Genomic DNA, 26,845 nt, shown 5'->3' with positions numbered 1-26,845 from the left:
ACACGTGCAGAGAACATAATGCAACACTACTCTTGCCTACTACACTGTGACAGCACAGTATGTAAGACTGTGCTCTGATCATTGGAAAACACTGAACATGAGCTATAACATTACGCAACACTTAAAATAAGCTGTAACATACAGTATGTAACAGATCATAATTTTACACATACACAAACTGCGCCCAAAATGAAGATTAATCATGTAGGCTGTTTTGTCATGTTGATGAGAGCATCCCAACGGCCTCATGGATCATAGTTTGGCAAGAGAGCTGGGCGATATGGAAATTGGAAACTGGAAATATATGTTTAACTACAATGATGCAGGAACATGTAGTATATAGTTGAAATCAAGGCTGGGTTTTAGACATTAAAAAAAGTTTTCAATTAAAAATGGTCAAAAATAAACAAAATTGGCTTCTTAATAAAGAGCAATTTCTCAAGCAAGAATTTAGCTAGGACTGTCGGAGTGGTCTGAGTGGGGAGGGGAAAACTGACAACGAGCTGTTATTGGCAGAGAGGTTTGGAACTCTTTCTTATTGATCTATTAACTAATTCACCGCACGGTGATGTCACCAGGCAGGCCAAAACTCCCTCACACCAAAACAGGCTGAAATTTTAGGTGGTCTTTTCAAACAGCTCTTACATTAAAAGGCATTATCATAATTTTCACATGACTATCACAACCTCAGTGTGGAAATATATTTAAAACACAGAGAATCACGTTTTTGACTGCACTGGGCCTTTAAGAAACCTTAAAACGTTAAGACCAATACTTTATGAAAATAACTTATTCTCTCATGGAAATTGATTTTCAAAAAATGGATTTTCAGCTAGAAGGCTGAAAGAGCAAAAATGTTAAAGCAACAATCTTGTTTCCACATTAATGGCATTACTAAATTGGTTGAAATCAATATTCTATAAATGTTTCTGCTGTCAAGGATGCTTCCTTTTGCATAGATCGATCATTATGACTGCCCCGAGTATGGCTGCAAAATTATTACCATCAACTGATATCAATGCTGCTATTTAATACAACAACCACCCCCATTACCATCAACTGATATCTATGTAACAACTACCCCCATTACCATCAACTGATATCTATGCTGATATTTAATACAACAACCACCCCATTACCATCAACTGATATCTATGCTGATATTTAATACAACAACCACCCCCATTACCATCAACTGATATCTATGTAACAACCACCCCCATTACCATCAACTGATATCTATGCTGATATTTAATACAACAACCACCCCCATTACCATCAACTGATATCTATGCTGCTATTTAATATAACAACCACCCCCATTACCATCAACTGATATCTATGCAACAACCACCCCCATTACCATCAACTGATATCAATGCTGATATTTAATACAACAACCACCCCCATTACCATCAACTGATATCAATGCTGATATTTAATACAACAACCACCCCCATTACCATCAACTGATATCTATGCAACAACCACCCCCATTACCATCAACTGATATCAATGCTGATATTTAATACAACAACCACCCCCATTACCATCAACTGATATCTATGCAACAACCACCCCCATTACCATCAACTGATATCAATGCTGATATTTCTTATCAAAAGAATGTTGGATTATCAAGACTCTTAATGACCTGAATGAATGAGCCATATCTTCTCTGCAAATTTTAGGACAGATTTATTAAAACATAGTGCAAGACTCCCTCCCAATGCCAGACAGACGTTTCAACAAATGGTGAGCAGAGGGTTTCCAGCAGCTTTTGGCTAACGACTGGGATCATTAATCAAGCAAAGTAAGGGGTGATGACAAAGGCTGAGTCCCAAAAGGCACCCTATTCCCTACATAGTTCAATACTTTTGACCAGGGATCTGTATAGGGAATAGGGTGAAATTTGGGATGCAGATAATAAAATGTGACATATATAACAAAGTGTGACTGGCCATTATGGAACGGATAGAGCTACGGCATCAAACTTTTAATGAGGATGTTTTCACAACGCTTTGTTGAGTGTGCTGTCAAAAAAAATAATCTGGAAAAACGCGGCCTGACTCGTCGGCGTGGTGATCATCACTGATCCATTAGGGTTTGTTTTAAGGGAATGCTTTGGGAGGGAACACACACAACCCTGTCACTGTCTGTGCAGCAAGGCCACCCTCTCCTCTCCCCTGATGGGCCAGTCCCCTGTGTGTGTTTGGCAGTGTGTGCATCTGGTGAGGACAGATGACCAGCAGGCTAGGTGTGCCTCTGTGTGTGTGTGTGTGTGTGTGTGTGTGTGTGTGTGTGTGTGTGTGTGTGTGTGTGTGTGTGTGTGTGTGTGTGTGTGTGTGTGTGTGTTATCAGATGATTAATATGGCCACAGCTAGGCCCATGTCTACAGGGGAGGGAAACCGACGTCGGCCGGCGTGGGACTACACAACGATGACGGATGGTACGATAACAAACTAAACATCATGGTGATGTGGTCCCGTGTGGTTCAACTGGTAGAGCATGGCACTTTCAGATGTCAGGATCGCAGGTTTGATTCCTGCTGGGGCCACCCATACAAAAATGTATGCACTCCCTGCTGTGCCCTTGGATAAAATCATGTCCTAAATGGCATATAAAATGGGGGAGTAGATTCACATCCTTATAAGGAAGCACTTCCTGTCAGAGATGGAGCCTTGAGGCGAATATTTTCCAGTTGAATAAATTGCTTCTAAGCGTGGAGTTTAAAACGCTGGGCTGGCTTGCATTGTTAATGCAGCCTATAGCTGTAAATCGCAGTCACTTTAAATTCCAGTCAGAAAAAACACACCCAGAGGCAGGATTCTGATTAATCTAAAAATACTGTTTTCTGAGTTAATTTACACCCATTCTTACAATTTTACACCATAACTAATGATAGTGAAAGGAAAAGGGATTGGATATCCATTTCAATGGCTGTTGACAGACTGTTACAGACCCCCCAAATGTCTGTTTAGCTTATACAGTATTTGTCCTGTTACACACTTGTACAAGTGTAGAATTTAAATGAGTTTTTTGTTGTTGCATATCCCCACCCTTGGAGCAATTGGTGTTAAGTGCCTTGGTCAAGGGCACAGCAACAGATTTTTCACCTTGTCAGCTTCGGGATTCAAACCACTGACCTTTTAAATTACTGGACCGACGCTCTAACCTCAAAGCTACGTGCCGTTCTTTAGTGGCAGATATAATTAATTACACAAGTGCATGTGAAGACATAACAATAAGTATATATAGTACATGTACACTGTGTAAGTGATGAATATTCATCATAATCCTTGGCAATGTCCAACTAAACATTCTAGAAACAAACACCATGTTACCTATAGATTTTAAAATGGCTCTTTAAAGTGAAATTAGCAGGGTCAAGGAGAGTATTATGGTATAAACATTTCATCTCGAGCCAACCTTACGTCGCTAGCTACAACATAAAGAAAACTTGTGACATGCTTGTAGATAGAGTATCCTATCCACAAACCACATCCCTTGCCTATCTGAGCACCAAATTACCTGCTTATCTGCTCTGTTAGAGAGGAAGCCCATTGTCTCAGACCACGTCCTGTGTGTGAGGCTACTCCTGGCTATTAGAGTCTCAGTGCTTGGGGCTACTCCTGGCTATAGGTTAGCAGTGCTATCATCTGTTTTAATTAGCAGTGTCACCTTATCGGCTAATTACTCTCATGCGGTCTTCTGTTTATTTCCTGTCAGGGTTTTGTGTACAAAGATGAGAAGCCTCATCATATATCACAGCTGTTGACAAGGAATTGGTTTGTGTTCTCCCACACCTGAGAGACTTTGTACAGGCAACTACGAATGTATGTTCTGATGAGAACAAACGCAGACATCCACTCCATAGACATCACCTGGAATGCAACAGACTTCCACAGAGTCCTATTTTTGTCAATGCTCTAGCTTCTCCTCCTCCGACAACAACCTCATCTCAGGTCTATGAACCCTGCACGTGCTGCGGATGGATGCCTTGGCAACAGCGCAGCAGTCCTCCCAGCCAGTGTGTGGAGGCCTCCGGGGCTGCTCTTCTACCGGCAAGCTGTTGAGTCATTAGGGAGACCGGCCAACCTGATTGCTCTCTTTATTCTGGCCCCGGGGCCTCCAGCAGCGCTGCTTCCTGTTTAAACATACTGAGGCCTCCCTGACTTGACAGATTTGAACAAAAGGACGTCTCTGAAAAACCCACGGGAGTCTACACAGTCAGCTGGGGACGAGCCCAGAGGAAGGCATTGGGAAGAGGAGCAGTTTGAGGGTTACTCAGCTTGGGGGTTTTGTATGCCCTGTATCGTCTAGACTCAGCAACGGATATAAATGGAAGAAAGGCTGTGAAGGATGACAATCGACATAACTGAAAATCTCCATTTTACAACTAGATTTCAGGTTTTTCAGAAATCCCGGTTGGACGTTTCCCAGAATAATTAAGGAATAAGCAGGAAGGGCATCATCCAACTGGGAAAATTTCCAGAATTGTTCAATCGTAGATGGGAGTGACCGAACCTGAAACTGTCAAAGATTAAGTGGATAGCTTTGCTCTACCATGTATCCTTAAATCCCCCCATGACTATGCCCTTTGTAAAACTATGCATTTGTTCACTTCCAAAGCCCTGAGAGAGCGAGAGAGACTTTGAAGAGACTTTGAAGAGACTTGTATGATAATTAGGGACTACAGTAGCTGAGCCAAGAGGGAAAGTATTGCAAGGGTATTGATTTGCCTTAAAATATTCCTGTCAATGATTATGTCACCACCTTTGCAGTAGTAATTAATTAACCCTGGCTCCAAAGTAAAAACTGCCCATTACAGGAAGATGTAATGGTCTTTAAATGCTAATCCATATTGTCATTGAGCAAACTTGTCTCAAGGCTGAAGGGAAATCTTAAAATATGGCTGGCCACTAACATCCTTCATATCAATTCAATTTAAGGGCTTTATTGGCATGGGAAACATATGTTTACATTGCCAAAGCAAGTGAAATAGATGATAAACAATAAAAAATTTGCTGTAAATATTACACATACAAAAGTTCCAAAAGACTAATGACATTTCAAATGTCATATTATGTATATATACACAGTGTTGTAATCTCTGCTTGTAGGCAGAAAATGAGGATTCAGTTAGACTGAAACTAACATCCTGGGTTCAAAGGACATGCTAACCTTGATCTTGGGTTTGATGTGGGACTGTTTGAATGCATCATCGTGAATCATGCATGGGCTAGAGAGGTTGTCCAGGTCCACCATTGTTGCATGATGATGATGTTAGGACTCTAGCCTCTCCCGCTCCAAAACTTGCATTAACATGCCCATCACCAAGAATGTTAAGAACATTTTGAGAACACATGTTGTGGATATGGGAACCAATCCCATCACTCTTTGCCATCTCTGGATTATGTTGAAATCCCACTTGATCTACAGGCCTGACTAAACTGGATGAGTTCTCTTCCATCCTCCTCTGGTCCACGGTCTGACTGACACCCACTGTCCGTCCCTATCCTCCATCCTCCTCTGGTCCACGGTCTGACTGACACCCACTGTCCGTCCCTATCCTCCATCCTCCTCTGGTCCACGGTCTGACTGACACCCACTGTCCGTCCCTATCCTCCATCCTCCTCTGGTCCACGGTCTGACTGACACCCACTGTCCGTCCCTATCCTCCATCCTCCTCTGGTCCACGGTCTGACTGACACCCACTGTCCGTCCCTATCCTCCATCCTCCTCTGGTCCACGGTCTGACTGACACCCACTGTCCGTCCCTATCCTCCATCCTCCTCTGGTCCACGGTCTGACTGACACCCACTGTCCGTCCCTATCCTCCATCCTCCTCTGGTCCACGGTCTGACTGACACCCACTGTCCGTCCCTATCCTCCATCCTCCTCTGGTCCACGGTCTGACTGACACCCACTGTCCGTCCCTATCCTCCATCCTCCTCTGGTCCACGGTCTGACTGACACCCACTGTCCGTCCCTATCCTCCATCCTCCTCTGGTCCACGGTCTGACTGACACCCACTGCATGTCCTTATCCTCCATCCCTGAGGCCTGAGATGGATTAGACTAGGGTCATGTGGCAACAGGGGTCATGTGGCAACAGGGGTCATGTGGCAACAGGGGTCGTTATGGCAACACTGAAACCGGAGTAAGAGGATTTCACAGAAATGAATGGTCTATGGTCACAGACCTAGCTTATCATGATGACTCTTTAGTCTTATTGAACCAATGAAGTTGATTGAGAGCACATTCTCATGTAGAGCAAATGAGGAAGAGTTGCATTGGGCACATTAGGGGCTGAATGAGCTGATCTGAAGCCAAGAATTGTTGCACTAATGAAGTTGTCAAAAAAAGAAAGTTTGTTTCGTGGAGCTTTGATTTTAATGATGAACTTTTCCAGAACTTACTCTCAGTTGAAAAACAACAGGGTAATGGAGGCAGAACCATGAGGGGATTGTGGAAATGGAGTGACATGGGACTTCATTTAAGAGGATGTTTGATGAAAGCGATTCAGACAATCAAAATGTACTTCGTTGTGCGTGGGCCCCTGAACACGTACAGACTGAAAATCAAGTGAGTGATGCACACGGGGGAAGAAAACATGAGTAATAATATATCTCTCTACCTATTGATTGAGGACTGCTGGGCGTGCAGCAATAAAACTAGGAACGGCATCACGAATCTTCCATTTGAAGATGCACTACACAGATAGTCCTGGTTGCTAACATTCTAATAGTTCGCCTAATTTCAGTTTATGTGACAAAACAAGCAGGTAGAGAATCATTGTACCATCTAAACCGCTGTGAAATATTTTTCCATAACCAAAAATATTGTATTTTCAAACTTAAGAACGGGAAGCATAGAAATAGCGCATAAAGAACATATCTATCGCTTCTTAAGACTTGCTTTCGATGAGAACGACAGATCTATAACACACATTTCTATGTGAATTTTGGTCGGGTCGCCCAGAAAGTTAAATATTGCAGTGTTTTAGATTTTAAAGCTAAGACCTGAGGGTACATCTTCCTTCTTATCACAAAACTGAAAAGAAACATTAATCATAATTGTCGTTGAAAAATTCAAAGCCATATCCATACGTTAATTTCTTGTGGTCAAGTCAACGGTTACTCTTGTTGGCTTTGTACATCTTCCTTGCACATTCATAACAGCAACAGAATGAAGCATATGGATAAAATGTTAAAACAGAACCTTACTAATTGATTGAAAAATAGTGAAGTCCACTATGGAGGATGATGGAGTGCTTTTATCAACAAGTTCCCTTGTTACCTCCTTATGTATTTGTTTATTTAACTCTTTATTTTATCAGGTAAGTTGACTGAGAACACATTCTCATTTACAGCAACGACCTGGGGAATAGTTACATGGGAGAGGAGGGTAGAATAATACCATACAGGCCTTGGAGAACTCAGATTGCCTCCGTTTCTAACTACACATTATCCTTTACATTAGGCAGTGTACCAAAAATAACAAGATTACCATTTCAGGGGCATGCAATTGCAGCATAAAGGCACAACATGCCCTCTCCCGCTTTAATGTATAAACACGTAGTGTAAGAAATGACTAGGGACACACAAATAATTGTGCTGCCCATGTTCTGTGTCAACCCCACAAGAAAGCCAAGCTAGGAGATGTTCATAGCTGTGTGGCTTAGTCTAATGTCATCATGTCAATGGGCTACTGTGGACAGCCAGAGAAAGGCAATAAAACGGACCCATGACCATGGACAAATGCTAATGCCAAACCGCTAATCGTGGCTCAACATCAGATGGAGCTTTATGCCAGACAATAAACCTGAGTGACCGTTATCGTTACCACACCAGGGCTATGCCACCATTAAGCCCAACTCCACATATCTACCACGCATAAGAAGAGTGTTCTGAACAGTGGGACAGTTTCACCACTGACATGTGAGAGTCATGTTTTTCCTACCGTGAACAGTAGGCAAGGTCAAAGGTAGGCAAGGTCAAAGGTAGGCAAGGTCAAAGGTAGGCAAGGTCAAAGGTAGGCAAGGTCAAAGGTAGGCAAGGTCAAAGGTAGGCAAGGTCAAAGCTTCACAGCGGTCACGTTTCAGGAAGGACAACAAAGCAGACAAGCGAGTGTAATCCCTGATGGTCAAATGTAAATTCTGAAGTACTTTAACCTCCATGAGATTCTATAGAAGATTACTGTGCCGGCGTATATAACTATAAAGGTTTGAAACATACCAAGGTTTAAAACAAGGCATCATTCACCAAAAGCTCATCAAGCTTTACAGACATCGCCTTTGTCTATGACGCCTGAAAAAGGTTTTTCCTCGACTGACGTCAAGCCTGCGTCATCCCTGACTTCACACTGCTTGTGGTTGGTTACCTGGGCATTGTTTATTCAAGTTGGCCTCACTGGGGCTCTTCATCTATTCTAAAACACCTATTGTACAACCTCACACATACTGTACAGGCTTGGGCGATATACCGAATATACTGGACGGTAGGATTTTCAATACTGTTTACGGGGGGGAGGGGGGCATGCCACTGCTTATTGCTATAGCGTTAAGTATAACTATATTAAGAAATCTAATTATATCCAGCTCAACGCTCCAGCAATGCTAACTTGCTAGCTAAGTGGCTAGATGTCAAGATCAAGCTTATTGGTTACAGCAGAGAAATGGATTGTGTGCCATTCAGAGAGTGAATGGGCAAGATAAAATATTTAAGTGCCTTTGAACGAGGTAAGGTAGTAGGCGCCAGGCTCACCGGTTTGTGTAAAGAACTACAACGCTGCTGGATTTTTAAAACGCTCAACAGTTTCCCGTGTTTATCAACAATGGTCCACCACCCAAAGGACATCCAGCCAACTTGACACAACTGTGGGAAGCAATAGAGTCAACATGGGCCAGCATCCCTGTGGAACGCTTTCAACACCTTGTAGAGTCCATGTCCCAACGAACTGAGGCTGTTCCGAGGGAAAAAGAGGGGGGGCAACTCAATATTAGGAAGGTATTCCTAATGTTTTGTACACTCAGCGTATGTCTAAACCAATAAGAATCTATTTTCCATTAGCACCCCGGTTTAGCCCTCTTGAATCAGTGTTGTCTACCAAGCAAGGAAGGAATGGCATTTTTATTTATTAGCCTAATAATAGATTGCGTGTGCATCATGTCTGCATCCAACAATGCAATGAATCAAAATTCAAAGCTGTGACTCGCTCTCATCTGTCTCTAAACATAGAATCCATAGTCTTCACTTTATTCACTTTAATTGACAGAAACTGATTAAACATGGAGGCAAATCAGATTTGTCAGGCAGAAATGATAAAAGTAATTGGCATGAAATTATACGAGCCCGGCTTGCATTATACGAGTATGCCTGCATCATTCAACTGAGTGACACTTAATTTGATGCTTAAAACTCCGGTCCGTACACCACATCATGTCTTCAAGGATTTCCTTGAGGCATTTTTGTGTTCTCAGGCAACTTCTGACTCATTAACGTGCTATATACTGAATCCACACTTCAAAATTAGAAGGTTAAGGAGTTAACAGACACAAAGAAAATGCACGACTGTAAACGAAAGAGAATAACGAGACCGTGCTCCAGAGAGGAGTCTTCAGACGGTCAACAACGGCACCGGAGAGACTTTTAATATCTATGTCTTCTCCAGGTGTTGTGGGCACTGAGGCGACTCGTTTGGGGAATTAGCGCAAAGCTCATCAACAAGGTGGGAAGGAGCCCAACAGAGCACAGTAGGAGTGGGAAGACTAGGGATCACACAGGGCACAGTACTAACCTTGGACAGTTTGTCCTCCTCTGTCTGCACAGCTGTCCTGCCCTCACAAACAAGGACACGCCAACCGTTACAGTGAGCAGGGGGTTATTACACAGAAAGGGCCTGTCATAAAACTCCACTCACCGCTGTGTCAGAATTCGGCGTTGTAACATCACGTCGTCTCAACAGGTTCCGCCAAGCATAGCTAATGATAGTTTCCATTTAACGCCTTGAATCTGTGTGTGAGTCTTTCAGACAAACAGACTGAGTGATTCATCCACTCAGCTTCTCTGACAAGGGTATAGATGAGAGAGAGAGAGACGGATGTAGTTTAGCTCCGTAATAAACTACCCTGGTGGTTTTACCGTCTCACTATAATCACCGATAATGTTACTCATGGTATTTATTGGCATTTTAATGTCTTATTTTTTATGGTCACGCTGCAACGGATGCAAACTCATCGATATTTTGGCATCTTTTTGTCAGAGTGCATTTCATCCAGGCCCCAGTGAGACACATTGTTACTGTAGCATATTCTAAATCGTTAGCTGGGCGTTTTATGATTGCCAAAACACTTCAGCAGTGTGTGGAGTAACAGCACTGCAGTCATGTGAAAACTGTATCGATGTACAGGGAGGTGCAAGGAGACTATGGTGGGAAAGGACATGTTCACTTTGGCATAAGAGGCAATAATGAAACTGACATGATACATTGGGCTGTTGGCCAGAGTCCAATACGACAAAATGGCTTGAGAATGAAACTGGGCTAAACACCGTGTGGCCATCGGTCTTAGTGACAGGGCCACACCCAGTGGAGCCACTATGGTCAGATCCCAGAGGACAGTCTGGCACGAGGAGGGATCCAAACCAGATTGCTTACGGGTGCATTCCACACCTGAGCCATTTGTCTCTTACTGGCAACACTGAAGGTGGAAATACAAGTACTATAGTCTGAAACCAAGTTTATGACAAAGGTAGAGTGATGGAGGTTTTCCCTGGTCTTTTTGCTGACATATCACAGTAGCTGATAGATCCTATTTCATATGGTCAAGGATTTGGTGACAATCAGAAGTCCTTCAGAAGCTATGTTATTGAGTACATTTGAAGACCATTGACTCTAGATGCCCATCCAAGCCATTGGTTAATGTAGTGCTAAATAGGTGAGATAAATTGTAAGGTCTGGGTACGGACCTGAAATGTGTTCCCATTTAATTAGCTTGAACGGGGGGGGGGGGGGGGAGCCCAGAATTGAATATTTACAGTTGCATGACAGCTGAACCCAAAAAATATCCAGTCGTGAGAACTTTTCACAGATTTGTCCTAAATACAATACGTCTTCCTGCCAGACACAGTTGGTTTTAAACCCTCTTCTAGCTGACCTATGTATTAATTATTTAGGGTAGACACCGCATGAGATTTTCACAACACCTCTGAGCAACATCCAGAGAGCCTTCTCTATCCGTCAGCTAAAAAGGCACTCAGGATTGAGGATGGGGATTTCTGGTATTACCTCAGGTTCAGCGTAGAGGCCAACCAGATGGGACATCATTAGGTAATGGACCTTGTTTGATAAACAGCACAACGGATGCACTTTCATCAACAATTAAGCATTAAATCACGGAAAAGAACCAACGTTGTAAGTTCTAGAACCTCAAAAAATGAATTTACACTTTTTCGGAAGTAGAATTTCCGTAATTCAGAAGTGGGAGGAGCTTATTTGATTTGTAGTGACGTCACCCAAACCGGAGGATTCCTAAATGGACAGACACAGGAGTGATGAGGCATTTCAATGAGGAGGACTTGGAAGAGAGACTGTTTTAGTATTTGCTGAGTCACTTAATGGGGACGAAGGAACGCACAGAGAGCCATTACAGTCATCCATTTTGAATGGAAAATGGCGGCGGTACCTTCATCGATGGCAAAACTGCCCAGCTGTCACTTCATTCTAGCCTAATTAAATTAGATGCTGTCGCTTCAGATGGCCTTTCGCCATAATAATAATAATAATGAATTCATTAACCCCTTAACCCCATTCAAATGCTCCCTTTCGCTACCTGGTTGTATACTGGACCATCAAACACAATGCACAACACCCTCGTAAAAAGACAGAGGGCCATATGTGTATGTTTTGGACTGTTTATAAAAGATTAAATTAAATAAAGAATCAAATACAAAAGAGAGGGCTATTAAATAGATAAAAGCAAACTGATTAAGACATTGCTGGTTTACATTGATCTGCTTGTTGGCTATTATACCAAATTTCATAGTCATAAAGGAATCACTGCATTTTCTTGGCATTCCAATTTCCATTGATCGAAAACACACTGCTGTCTGCACAGTGGCAGGAGAATTTATTCACACTTAAGACATAGTAGAATATGTCACACCTTCAGCTTGTGATGTCATGGAGGCTTCCGGCCGAAGGGACAGAGGGATTGTGTCAGTGGCAACATGCATCTCTTTCTAATGCATTCCCATGGCATCCCACAAGACAATATACATCCTGGCCATGACATCTAATTAGCTCTGCAGATGGCGCTTGGTGGCGGTGAGAATGGCTGCTGCAAGACCACACATACAAAGCAGGCCTTTATAGGCCAGGGAGAGAGCTGCTGGCCCCTGAGGAGAGGGGGGTGAGCTATTGTCAGGCCACTGCAAGATGTTTTAAAAGGTGATCTACACCCAAACCTTGTCCCTGCATGCCATACGAGCCAGCGGTCTTCCTCTGGGAAACAATATCAGCCTTTTGCATGTCTTTTAAAATCAGTCACCACAGCACAGAGCCACTGATTAGCATGTTAACAAACATCTCCAGCTCCCATTGTTGAGGAATAAATGAAGAGGCTCTCGTGGAGATCCACCAATAGACTGCAAGAGGATTTCCACTAAATGAGTCAGTGTAATATTCTGGATGAGTGTCCTACTTAAATTATAAAGCTCTGAGGAGTGGAAAATGAGACAACTTTACATATTGTATTTATATAAATTGAATGAAAACAGAATAAATAAAGAAATCGTATAGTTGAAGTAATTTGAGAACCCCTGCAGAGTCAACTATAAAAAATGATACGTTTCCTTCCGTTGATTATTCCAATTACATTAATTATACACAATGCACTGTTCATCTTTCATTTAACTAGGCAAGTCAGTTAAGAACAAATTCTTATTTACAATGACGTCCTACCGGGGAACAGGGGGTTAACTGCCTTGTTCAGGGGCAGAATGACAGATTTTTACATTGTCAGCTTGGGGATTCGATCCAGCAACCTTTTGGTTACTGGCCCAACGCTCTAACCTAGTGGTTAGAGCGGCTACCTGCCACCCCACTGTGGATGATACGTCTTCAGATGAGTGTCCAAGCTGATAAAGAGGGACATTAATTTGCTAAAACATTGACATTACGTCCATGTAAACCACCTAACGATAAGAGCACAGGCAGACCGTGGAGAGCAACGTGGAGAGGGCCGGGTGAAGGAAACATTGATGAAACTTATCTAAGATCATTTATTCATCAAAAACGTCAGAGAAGAGATAAAACGGCAGAAATATATGTTATTTATTCTGTTTTCAGTAACTTTTATGAATACAATAAGTTCTCCTTTTCCCACTCTTCCTCAGAGCTTAATAATTTAAGTAGGACACTCATCCAGAATATTACAGTATAACATGTCAGAGAAGAGCCCACTGATATCTCAGATGGAGACATCTGGATTGCCAACAGAATGAAAGCAGTTTACTGTTTATTCAGTACGAGCTGACAACTCACTAATTGCTATGTTGGGATATAATGATAATAGTGTGACGGCGGCTGGTAGCCTAGCGGTTAAGGGCTGGTAGCCTAGCGGTTAAGGGCTGGTAGCCTAGCGGTTAAGGGCTGGTAGCCTAGCGGTTAAGGGCGATAAACCAGTAACTGAAAGGTTGCTGGTTTGAATCTCCGAGCCGACTAGGTGAGACATCTGCCAATGTGCCTTTGAGCAAGGCGCATAACCCCAATTGCTCTGGATAAGAGTGTCTGCTAAATGACAAATGTAAGAGGTAGATCTGGAAAACGGTTGTTTTTGCAAGCTGCCAGTACCACTGGTAATCTCTAAAATTAGCTGCCAGTACCACTGGTAATCTCTAATACTAGAGAAACAAGATGTGATGGATGGTCCTGTAGCTTCATCACAGTACCACTGGTAATCTCTAATACTAGAGAAACAAGATGTGATGGATGGTCCTGTAGCTTCATCACAGTACCACTGGTAATCTCTAAAACTAGAGAAACAAGATGTGATGGATGGTCCTGTAGCTTCATCACAGTACCACTGGTAATCTCTAATACTAGAGAAACAAGATGTGATGGATGGTCCTGTAGCTTCATCACAGTACCACTGGTAATCTCTAATACTAGAGAAACAAGATGTGATGGATGGTCCTGTAGCTTCATCACAGTACCACTGGTAATCTCTAATACTAGAGAAACAAGATGTGATGGATGGTCCTGTAGCTTCATCACAGTACCACTGGTAATCTCTAAAACTAGAGAAACAAGATGTGATGGATGGTCCTGTAGCTTCATCACAGTACCACTGGTAATCTCTAAAACTAGAGAAACAAGATGTGATGGATGGTCCTGTAGCTTCATCACAGTACCACTGGTAATCTCTAATACTAGAGAAACAAGATGTGATGGATGGTCCTGTAGCTTCATCACAGTACCACTGGTAATCTCTAATACTAGAGAAACAAGATGTGATGGATGGTCCTGTAGCTTCATCACAGTACCACTGGTAATCTCTAAAACTAGAGAAACAAGATGTGATGGATGGTCCTGTAGCTTCATCACAGTACCACTGGTAATCTCTAATACTAGAGAAACAAGATGTGATGGATGGTCCTGTAGCTTCATCACAGTACCACTGGTAATCTCTAAAACTAGAGAAACAAGATGTGATGGATGGTCCTGTAGCTTCATCACAGTACCACTGGTAATCTCTAATACTAGAGAAACAAGATGTGATGGATGGTCCTGTAGCTTCATCACAGTACCACTGGTAATCTCTAATACTAGAGAAACAAGATGTGATGGATGGTCCTGTAGCTTCATCACAGTACCACTGGTAATCTCTAATACTAGAGAAACAAGATGTGATGGATGGTCCTGTAGCTTCATCACAGTACCACTGGTAATCTCTAAAACTAGAGAAACAAGATGTGATGGATGGTCCTGTAGCTTCATCACAGTACCACTGGTAATCTCTAAAACTAGAGAAACAAGATGTGATGGATGGTCCTGTAGCTTCATCACAGTACCACTGGTAATCTCTAAAACTAGAGAAACAAGATGTGATGGATGGTCCTGTAGCTTCATCACAGTACCACTGGTAATCTCTAATACTAGAGAAACAAGATGTGATGGATGGTCCTGTAGCTTCATCACAGTACCACTGGTAATCTCTAATACTAGAGAAACAAGATGTGATGGATGGTCCTGTAGCTTCATCACAGTACCACTGGTAATCTCTAAAACTAGAGAAACAAGATGTGATGGATGGTCCTGTAGCTTCATCACAGTACCACTGGTAATCTCTAATACTAGAGAAACAAGATGTGATGGATGGTCCTGTAGCTTCATCACAGTACCACTGGTAATCTCTAATACTAGAGAAACAAGATGTGATGGATGGTCCTGTAGCTTCATCACAGTACCACTGGTAATCTCTAATACTAGAGAAACAAGATGTGATGGATGGTCCTGTAGCTTCATCACAGTACCACTGGTAATCTCTAAAACTAGAGAAACAAGATGTGATGGATGGTCCTGTAGCTTAATCACAGTACCACTGGTAATCTCTAATACTAGAGAAACAAGATGTGATGGATGGTCCTGTAGCTTCATCACAGTACCACTGGTAATCTCTAATACTAGAGAAACAAGATGTGATGGATGGTCCTGTAGCTTCATCACAGTACCACTGGTAATCTCTAAAACTAGAGAAACAAGATGTGATGGATGGTCCTGTAGCTTCATCACAGTACCACTGGTAATCTCTAATACTAGAGAAACAAGATGTGATGGATGGTCCTGTAGCTTCATCACAGTACCACTGGTAATCTCTAATACTAGAGAAACAAGATGTGATGGATGGTCCTGTAGCTTCATCACAGTACCACTGGTAATCTCTAATACTAGAGAAACAAGATGTGATGGATGGTCCTGTAGCTTCATCACAGTACCACTGGTAATCTCTAATACTAGAGAAACAAGATGTGATGGATGGTCCTGTAGCTTCATCACAGTACCACTGGTAATCTCTAAAACTAGAGAAACAAGATGTGATGGATGGTCCTGTAGCTTCATCACAGTACCACTGGTAATCTCTAAAACTAGAGAAACAAGATGTGATGGATGGTCCTGTAGCTTCATCACAGTACCACTGGTAATCTCTAAAACTAGAGAAACAAGATGTGATGGATGGTCCTGTAGCTTCATCACAGTACCACTGGTAATCTCTAATACTAGAGAAACAAGATGTGATGGATGGTCCTGTAGCTTCATCACAGTACCACTGGTAATCTCTAATACTAGAGAAACAAGATGTGATGGATGGTCCTGTAGCTTCATCACAGTACCACTGGTAATCTCTAATACTAGAGAAACAAGATGTGATGGATGGTCCTGTAGCTTCATCACAGTACCACTGGTAATCTCTAAAACTAGAGAAACAAGATGTGATGGATGGTCCTGTAGCTTCATCACAGTACCACTGGTAATCTCTAATACTAGAGAAACAAGATGTGATGGATGGTCCTGTAGCTTCATCACAGTACCACTGGTAATCTCTAATACTAGAGAAACAAGATGTGATGGATGGTCCTGTAGCTTCATCACAGTACCACTGGTAATCTCTAATACTAGAGAAACAAGATGTGATGGATGGTCCTGTAGCTTCATCACAGTACCACTGGTAATCTCTAAAACTAGAGAAACAAGATGTGATGGATGGTCCTGTAGCTTAATCACAGTACCACTGGTAATCTCTAATACTAGAGAAACAAGATGTGATGGATGGTCCTGTAGCTTCATCACAGTACCACTGGTAATCTCTAATACTAGAGAAACAAGATGTGATGGATGGTCCTGTAGCTTCATCACAGTACCACTGGTAATCTCTAAAACTAGAGAAACAAGATGTGATGGATGGTCCTGTAGCTTCATCACAGTACCACTGGTAATCTCTAATACTAGAGAAACAAGATGTGATGGATGGTCCTGTAGCTTCATCACAGTACCACTGGTAATCTCTAATACTAGAGAAACAAGATGTGATGGATGGTCCTGTAGCTTCATCACAGTACCACTGGTAATCTCTAATACTAGAGAAACAAGATGTGATGGATGGTCCTGTAGCTTCATCACAGTACCACTGGTAATCTCTAATACTAGAGAAACAAGATGTGATGGATGGTCCTGTAGCTTCATCACAGTACCACTGGTAATCTCTAATACTAGAGAAACAAGATGTGATGGATGGTCCTGTAGCTTCATCACAGTACCACTGGTAATCTCTAATACTAGAGAAACAAGATGTGATGGATGGTCCTGTAGCTTCATCACAGTACCACTGGTAATCTCTAAAACTAGAGAAACAAGATGTGATGGATGGTCCTGTAGCTTCATCACAGTACCACTGGTAATCTCTAATACTAGAGAAACAAGATGTGATGGATGGTCCTGTAGCTTCATCACAGTACCACTGGTAATCTCTAATACTAGAGAAACAAGATGTGATGGATGGTCCTGTAGCTTCATCACAGTACCACTGGTAATCTCTAATACTAGAGAAACAAGATGTGATGGATGGTCCTGTAGCTTCATCACAGGACCACTGGTTTATCATCGTACTAAAATGTATACTAAGTTTTGCTATTGACATCCAATTTTAAGTCAAGGAGAAAGTCAAATCAAATCACTGCCTAGGTTTGGGAAGACTAATATTACCAATTTCAGGCAAACATCATATCTCAAGGTCATTGTAAAGTACACAAATACTGAAGGTCAATGTCAGGGAGGCAGACCCAACACTGTTTCCGTTTGAAATCGAGAAAAACGGCAAAACTCCACCCAGGTTAAAGTTCCCATGTAGTCAAAAGAATTGTAACTTTGAACTTTGCAAAGCAGAATATAAAAGGCTGAATTGTGGCTATTCAGCAGATCAGTAAAGTAATGAAGCTTGTTGATATGGAGCTGAGCTTAGGCCAATTTATAAACTAGCTCAGTGGAAACTAACTAATACCCTGGTGCCATTGAATTATGAAAAGTAATCCCATCTCACAGTGGTCATATGAAATGCAACTACTTTTTATTAGACCCACTTCTTCCTCTCCACACTCCCTCTTCCAGTTCTTCCACTTGATGTCATTAACATTCATTATATTGTGTAATGTAACCATGCCTATTTGTGCTATACGGCCAATATACAATGGCTAAGGGCTGTTCTTACGCACGACGCAATGCGAAGGGCCTGGATACAGCCTTTAGCCGTGGTATATTGGCAACATACCACAAACCCCTGAGGTGCCTTATTGCTATTATAAACTGGTTACCAACGAAATTAGAGCAGTATAAATAAATGTTGTCTTACCCATGGTATACGGTCTGATATACCACGGCTTTCAGCCAATCAGTATCCAGGTCTCAACCCACCTAGTTTCTAATTAACATTAAATCTCAGTGGGATACATGGAGAACAGTATGTATCGAACAGTGAACACTACAGGAGCCTGTTAAGCTCAGCATTGTGATCATGGAGGGTGGTATATCAGCTCTTCTCTATGAGCCACAATGATTCATGTGGAAATGGAAACAGAAAATACATACTGCAAAAGTCTGTATTTGGATCTCTCAAAACAAGATGGCTTCCTATACCTACTGCCTACTGAGTTCTGGCCTCTATGGGGAATAACTCATTAGCTTAGCTTGAGATTCATTTTCTGCTGTGCTACTGTCAATACACCGTTTCCTGATGAGACTGTGTTGAGAAGATAGCTGAAGGGACAATTTACCCATGAAAGGCTTTTTAAAAACAGAACAGGAAAGACCACTGGGAGAGTATGGGTCAAAGTGAGGCCAAGACCCTTCTGTTCTGTGAATGCACTCCAAAGCTGAGTTTTGCTGAGAAAGTCATATTTAATATAAATAACTCAATTATACAGAACTCGAGTGAAGAAGTTACTTTAACTTAAGGCTAAACCAAATTAGCAAGGGAATTGTGACAATGGGATGAAGACAAAACGAGCAGTTCCAAACATTTCAGTTCAGCCTAAACCCAAATGGAATGCCAAAAAGATTGCTGTTAGTGAACATCCAAGGGGGAAAGAAAGTGCATTTGAACATTAGATAAAAGAGGATGCACCGATTGTAGCATGCCATGTACTTTACATTTTTACAAATTAGTCATCTAGCAGACGCTCTTATCCAGAGCAACTTACAGTAGTGAATGCATACATTTCATAATTTTTTTTCTCCGTACTGGTCCCCCATGGGAAACGAACCCACAACCCTGGCGTTGCAAACACCATGCTCTACCAACTGAGCCACACAGGACCACGGGACCACTTCAAACATTGAGTCATTAATACTTCATTTCCAGTGAAAGGTTTTGCAGAACAATTACATGTGTGTTGTAGGTGGTCTTACACACACGCAGTCATTTAGGAATGTCTGGCAGACAACTTTGACACACCTTTACATAGACTGACATGGCATCCGTACTGGCATATTCGTTAGCTTCCTTTCCGTTTTCTAATTTGCTCAATGTGTCGAAGGCAAATACAAATCACTATCACTTTTCCCATGCTTCCTGGTAGGACAGCTGACCTGCTTTCTTGGTATTGATTAGGTCTGAGATTACCAAAGCAGGCGATCATATTTCCAATTTAAAGCCCGAACAATTGATCATGCAGCTGAAAAGGGGAGAGCGTCTTGCCTCAGAGCAGCCCTTGATTTGACTAATGCACATGAAGCAGACACGCTACAATGGTCTTTCAATTTCTAAAATGTCCCCCCCCCCCCCACAAAAAAACGCTCCGTGCATATTTCTCACGTTAGGATTTGGCCAGCTGTGTATGGTAACCATCACTAGTTCTAGATCTCAAGGCACATCAGTGAACAATCGTCAAGTGTGAATGAATTACTCTGGAGGCTAATTTGCATGAGGAAATGCACCTAGGGAAGGAAGCCACAAAGAACCACAATATCTCCCCCAACTCACTCAGACCCACACCACCCCGTAGACTCAGACCCACAGACCCACACCACCGAAGGTCAAATATAAATACCATCAACCTGACTGAAATGAGGACAGCCTCAATGAAAATCTCACGGGGAACAGAGAATAAAGCTGCATGAGGACAAAAGTACCGGTAGAGTCTGGCAGCTTTCCAGCAGTTATAACTCGGTGGCTTGCAAAGTCATGGTAGAGAGCCGCTTAGCAGTCAGATAGCATTACTGGGATTGTCTTTCTCTGTGGCTCAGAGATAGAAGGGGAATCAATTAGTCTCCAGCAGGCTCTGACCTTGAAATGGAGCTCCGGCCTGGCAGGAGGAAGTCCCACTGCACCGCAGCATTTAGTTTTAGGAAGTCGTGCATCATCAGCTATTGATTTTTCATATTTTCTGGAAATGACTGGAAATCATGAGGCGGCTAGCATTGGGGGCCCTTTAGCTGCTCACTTCCTGGTCAACATGGGCTAATTTCAAATATGCTGACGAGAACATATGCATTCTGTTTGGTAAGAGGCTAAGGGAAATAAGAAATAAGAACCAGCATGGTATCACAACGGTTTACTGCATCGGATGTGGTGTATGGGACAGCTATGGTACGGGACAGCTATGGTACGGGACAGCTATGGTACGGGACATGTTTATGCAGTAGCAACTAATATTTGATCTTATTAGCACTAACTGCCTGGGGTGGTTTTGAAAGGGAGTTTCTGTTTCTTACACAGGCTGGTAATTCTTCGGAAGCTTAGTCACGGCTACTAGCGCTACACTTCACAGCATGTCTGCTTTCAGACAGAGGGCTAAGCTACAGGCACTATTATTCTGAGCATAGTGTTGCACAATAGGAAAAGCATCACGTTTTAAATGCTTTAAAAACATGTCGAGGTAATGACATTTTTGGGTTGTGTATTGCGCCGTAGGGTACACTGGACTATTTCACTGAATAGTATCACATGGATATTTCCTTTCTGCCTGCTGGTATTCAATATGCTGTTGGAATTCAACACCGACAGTTGACGTGCACCATCAGACTACATTATGTGTCTCCCTTATTAAAAGACACGTGCTTACTGTAGTTAATAGTTGTGTGTTTTTGTCTTAATCCGACACCAAAGTTCACAATCCTTTCTAGATTAAACGTCAAAGGCTATTGTAACTGTCAAATTCTTCTGCTCTTACATGTGCCAGTGACACAGTTCAGTACAACACAGACCAAACGTAATGTATTTACTCAAGACAAGAGTCAACTGTGAGCAAACTAAAATACATAGGAATTACAAAGTGTGGCGTACTTACAGAACTTGGGGACAATAATGTCATTAGATTCCACAGTAGTTTGGGAGTAGGCGGTTGGTTTTCCCTTGCTCACTGGTTTTGGGGTGGGCGGGCCCGTGCGGTACCTCAATGCAGAGGTAGGGGTGTATTGAGTCACTCCGGTGGGTTTTCCCTCTACTATGACCTCAGGCTGTCCTGTGGTGGTGGTTGTCGCCGTGGGGACGGGGGAGGAGGGGTGGGGAAATGACAATGGCAGATCCCTTGTGGGGTCAGCATAGATGGGGTCTTGTCCTCTGCGATCTGGGCCCAGGTGGATGGGCGGCTCGTACTCAAAGATTTTGTCCACAAAGACCCACTTGAGTCCGGCGGTGCAGAGGGCCAGACTGAGCAGGCAGGCCAGGATGGGGAGGATGCAGATCTTCTCTGAACGCAGGCAACCACGCACCTGTTCCATCTCTATGCACACACAGCAGGTCCCTGCCAAGCCCAAGAATCCCAGGGGCCTTGCTGGTTCTCCATCGACACCCTCCTCCCCACCCTCACCACCTGCTGCAGACTCCGCCTCCTCTGGGGCTCGTCCTCGATCGGCGCAGGAGAGGGTGGGGGATGCTGATTTGGGAAGGACGACCAGCCCGGCGGAGGAGTCCACTGCCTCCACTCCTTCAGTCATCCTCCCTCGTGCTCTCTCTCTCTCTCCCTCTCTCTCTCACACCGAAGGCTCTCTGGACGCCTGTACTCAACTCAAAGAGCACGGCAGCTGGCTGGTATCGTAAAGTGTGTTGTCCATTATCAGATCACAGTGGTGGGGGTTGGGTAGGAGAAGGAGGATGCTTTTCACGGCAGTGTGGGGTAACCTTGTTAACGTCTGGGAAGTAAACCGACAAGACTTTTTCTTCGCAGGTTTGCTCTCACGACATTCTCACGGGAAACGTGTAACACAAGTCCAGAAATAGAAACATCAAATTCTGAGCTACAACAAAAGTAGAAGACAGAAGAGGTTTCTTCCCTTAGATCTCTTGGTTCAGTTCCCTGGGCAGGACCAGTAGTGCGCTCACTCACCTGAGGACTTGAAGAGTGGAGCCGGCTGCTGTGTAAACGCTATTGGCAGGATGCGGCTACAGATGGGACAGAGCAGACCGGCACTGCGGTGGCAGGAGCAACATGCCGTCTGTCTGTCGGTCGGTCTGTCTGTCGGTCTGTTTGTCTGCTCAAGCAGCAGCCTAGAGGGGCTGAATCACCAGGGAGCAGCAGGTGCCCTTCCTCTCAGCAGTGCCGGAGAAACAGATCATTAGTGGAGAGAGAAACACGCTCGTACATCGCGGAAGGAGAGACAATTCAGGACACTCCCCTTTTTCTCCTCACCACTACACTCCTCGCTCTCTCTCACCCTCTCCCTCTCTCTCTCTACAAGAGCTCTCCTACTCTGAGGTATTGTTCACGCACTCTTCTCAGGCTGCTACCAGTCTGAACACAAAGCACACAGCTAAGCAAGTTCGTACTTGATCCAATTAGGGGGAATGGCAACGAATCACAGGCAAACAGACGGCTCTGGCGTCTCCCTCCCTCCCTCCCTGGGCCATTGATTATGTTAATACAAAAGGGTGTTTTTTTTGTCAAGGGGTGGTAGCCAGTGAAACAGACATTTGATCCATCCCAAGGGAAATGAGCTATTGTTTTATGGCTCCTCTCAGAATCTTCCTTCATTGAAGTGAATGAAAAGGAAAAATATTACTGAAGTAATATTTCAGTCATTGTCAAAGAAAATAATACCAATTTACCTGATTTACCAAACTTTTGGTTTATTTTTCAATAAATCACATTTACTGTTACGACGCTTTGTAGCGCTGACTCAGGGGGATAAAGGACAACGTTAAGACAACGTTGAGGCACCATCGAGGAACTGACTCCTTGAGGTATATCAAGAGTGCGAGAAAAATCGACATTTTATTCAAACATACATAGTCACACCAATCATAATCCAAATGAGGGTGTAACGAACAGACTAGCATTACATGTTGCCAAAAGCATTACCAGTGGGCTTTAATTAAAAGTCTTAAGTATATATAATAATTAAAATCAGAGTTAAAGCCAGAAGAAAGACACATTCCATTAAACTAACCCAGTAGGTAGTCGTGGGTCCATCACCATCTAGATACTCTCATTATGAATACAGTTTTGTCATAGCTGAACGTGGTCCAGTTTCACAGCCTGGCATGCTGTGATCTTTTATCTAAATTCAATATAACACGTCTTCATGTTTTCAGCTTTGGAGCGTGTCTGTGTGGGGGGGAAAAAAAGGCTAGACGTCTGACCTTTGGACAATCCAGGCAAAACAAAAAAGCGATTGGGATGTAACCCCACTAAATCTGGAGTCCTAAACCCAAAGTCATTAGCGCAAAGAGAGCCGCTTCCCACAGGGACTCCTTACGGTACCTTCAGATGGTTAAAACTCAGATGTTATACCCATCTACGAGGTCAGACCACTCATTAGCATAAGACTCATCTTTAGTGGACTACTTTACTCATACATGTATTACCACACCAAGTTATACATAGACCATCTCTTCATATGCTTTACTTTGAGTTATACACACACACACACACACACACACACACACACACACACACACACACACAAATTACTTTAAGTTAAACAGTTTGGGACAGGCTGAATAGTAAATCGCAAGCATAATATCTTGCTAATGCATGGGACAGAGAACCAGTTCAACAGATCAGCTTCTTACCATTCAGAAGCACAGCTCAAAAAGGCACAATACATTCTCAATTTACTACACTTATGGCTAGCTTGTCACACGGCCCAGGCGTATTGGCTTTGGCCCTCGAATCACGTCTGCCACAATGTAAGAGGAGCTGGGATTACTGGTCACAAAATCCACACTTTGCATGTCTGGCTTTAAGCACAATCTTCCAACGGTCCTGAGCAGCGACAGATAGATGTGGAGAAATCCCCCAGTGAGCTGTTAAGCCCCCCCTCGGTGCTAACAGGCTGGGAGGACAATCCAAAGACTAACGGTCTGAGAGAGAGCAAACGAAAGAGGGGGAAGTTTAACCAGGAAGAGGACCACGGTCAGGTCAATGACACACTTCCTATTGACACACAAATGACCCTCTTCAATCTTCAAAAGGAATGAATACCAGAAATGGCATCTATAGGACAGTACAGTGGCTTCCTGTCAAATGGATATTCTCATCATGTGATTCTATACAGTACATTTATGCTATTTAAAAAGAGATGCTTGATAATAAATAAATAAATGCCATTCAGCAGATGCTTTTATCCAAAGTGGCACAGTCATGCGAGCATACATTTTACGTATGGGTGGACCCGGGAATCTAACCCACTATCCTGGCGTTGTAAGCACTATGCTCTATCAACTGAGCCACAGTGGACCACACATTTGATCATTAGAGGTATCTTTTATTCAATAGCACCTCGTACCTAGGACCAAACGCATGCCATAGAGGCATAGTGATTTGAATGACGCATGGTGAGTCACTGACAGGACAGAACAGAGAAACAGTCAGCGTGGCGACAGAACAGAGAAACAGTCGGCGTGGCGACAGAGAAACAGTCGGCGTGGCGACAGAGAAACAGTCGGCGTGGCGACAGAGAAACAGTCGGCGTGGCGACAGAGAAACAGTCGGCGTGGCGACAGAGAAACAGTCGGCGTGGCGACAGAGAAACAGTCGGCGTGGCGACAGAGAAACAGTCGGCGTGGAGACAGAGAAACAGTCGGCGTGGAGACAGAGAAACAGTCGGCGTGGAGACAGAGAAACAGTCGGCGTGGAGACAGAGAAACAGTCGGCGTGGAGACAGAGAAACAGTCGGCGTGGAGACAGAGAAACAGTCGGCGTGGAGACAGAGAAACAGTCGGCGTGGAGACAGAGAAACAGTCGGCGTGGAGACAGAGAAACAGTCGGCGTGGAGACAGAGAAACAGTCGGCGTGGAGACAGAGAAACAGTCGGCGTGGAGACAGAGAAACAGTCGGCGTGGAGACAGAGAAACAGTCGGCGTGGAGACAGAGAAACAGTCGGCGTGGAGACAGAGAAACAGTCGGCGTGGAGACAGAGAAATAGTCGGCGTGGAGACAGAGAAATAGTCGGCGTGGAGACAGAGAAACAGTCGGCGTGGAGACAGAGAAACAGTCGGCGTGGAGACAGAGAAATAGTCGGCGTGGAGACAGCTCTGCAAACCAACTGATGTCTATGGAATCATATCACAGGTGCCATTATGAAATAAACTCAATTTGGAGGGGATAGTTTATCATCTAATACCACAAAAATTGTCAAGGGTGTCAAATTGCGTTCAAGATGACACAGACCATACGACAGAGGGAAGGGGGGGGGGGCTACTGAACATGCATTTCAAATGAGCGGGATGAAAGACACCAGAGGAAAGATTTTAAATGTGACATAAAGCAAGTAGAATTTAAAGGGTAGCATTGAACTGCAGTCATACACATTTTGAGGACACAGTAAAACTTCAGGAATATCTAAAGAGACATATTCTGGGTAAATGACTTTCACACACTGAATCAGTCAGTTGTGTTTCATTACAACAGACAGACAACAGCTGCAGTAAGGTCAAACTAATTCATTGGATGGAGTCAGATTATAGTAAACCTAGTCAAGGTCAAAGGTTAAGCCAAAAGGTGTTGCCAACTATTCTTGGATTGCCAGATATCATACTAAGAAAGACCACAACAATGTCCTTGTGTTCTTTAGGTCAGTGCATCCAAAATAGTTTAAGACAATGAATGTTTAATCCACTGTTGGCTAGAAGGTAGTCCACTTTAAAATGTGGTTTCTGAACTTGATCAAAAGACCAAAGGGTATATTTGTAACATTCTGTGGAATCTTTCATCCTCCAACTCCTTATATGATGGTCATTGGTGTATCAAAACACTTGAAAGCAAAACTGCTACAAGCGAAAAGAGATGTTGATTCTTCCAATAAGTGCAGAAAATCAGTAATGTGCCTCTAATCTAAAATGAAAACGGACACCCTCGCCTGTGGTAATTATTCTGCCGGCTAAATGGGAATAAATTAATTTTTCCTTTTCCATGCAGTCGTTTGCAGGAAGTTCAATCCATTATTTATGTCAGAGAAGAGGAGACAGAGGGACCTGACCTAGTAAAATCCCAGCGTACACTTCAAAGCCAGCCAGAGTAACTGCCTATTGGCAGGCAGAAGGTTACCAGTGCATTAGGAGATGAGAATGTGCTTTTTCTTGCCAAAAACAGCCAAGCACAACTTTTATTAACAAATACAGGTAGAGGTCTAAGAGGAGGCAGGCTAGAATTCAATAATGCTTCCATCTCTGCTGACGCTCCAACAATGAGGGGCTTTTAAATAGAGGGCAATTTTCATCCTGTCAGAGCGCTGGATCACTGGCAGGGACGAGACAACACAGAGATTATGCTGTAGCTAAACTCTCCATGTCTGTCAAGTCATTCAGGGTGGAACATATGGAGGGCTTCGAAATGTAGAAAATGGCCACTGGA

General features: G+C 43.2%; 1 protein-coding gene across 8 annotated transcripts in view; it reads right to left on the bottom strand.

The window, feature by feature from the left end:
• The window catches only part of nrg1 (neuregulin 1), a 72,417-nt gene that overhangs the window by 21,490 nt on the left and 24,082 nt on the right, over positions 1-26,845 (bottom strand). For 5 of the 8 annotated variants that reach the window (XM_029710354.1, XM_029710355.1, XM_029710356.1 and 2 more), the window contains exon 1: positions 21,341-22,854. The exons of the other annotated variants lie outside the window; for them this stretch is intronic. In XM_029710354.1, coding sequence (XP_029566214.1) covers positions 21,341-21,989 — 649 coding nt within the window. In that variant the 5' untranslated portion in view covers positions 21,990-22,854. Of the gene's footprint in view, positions 1-21,340; positions 22,855-26,845 lie in introns of those variants that run through there. 8 annotated transcript variants of the gene reach the window in all.

This window comes from Salmo trutta, chromosome 23 (assembly GCF_901001165.1).
Source record: "Salmo trutta chromosome 23, fSalTru1.1, whole genome shotgun sequence".
Taxonomy (NCBI): Eukaryota; Metazoa; Chordata; class Actinopteri; order Salmoniformes; family Salmonidae; genus Salmo; species Salmo trutta.
Note: the sequence above shows the minus strand (reverse complement) of the source record. Positions and strands in the feature narration are given on the sequence as shown.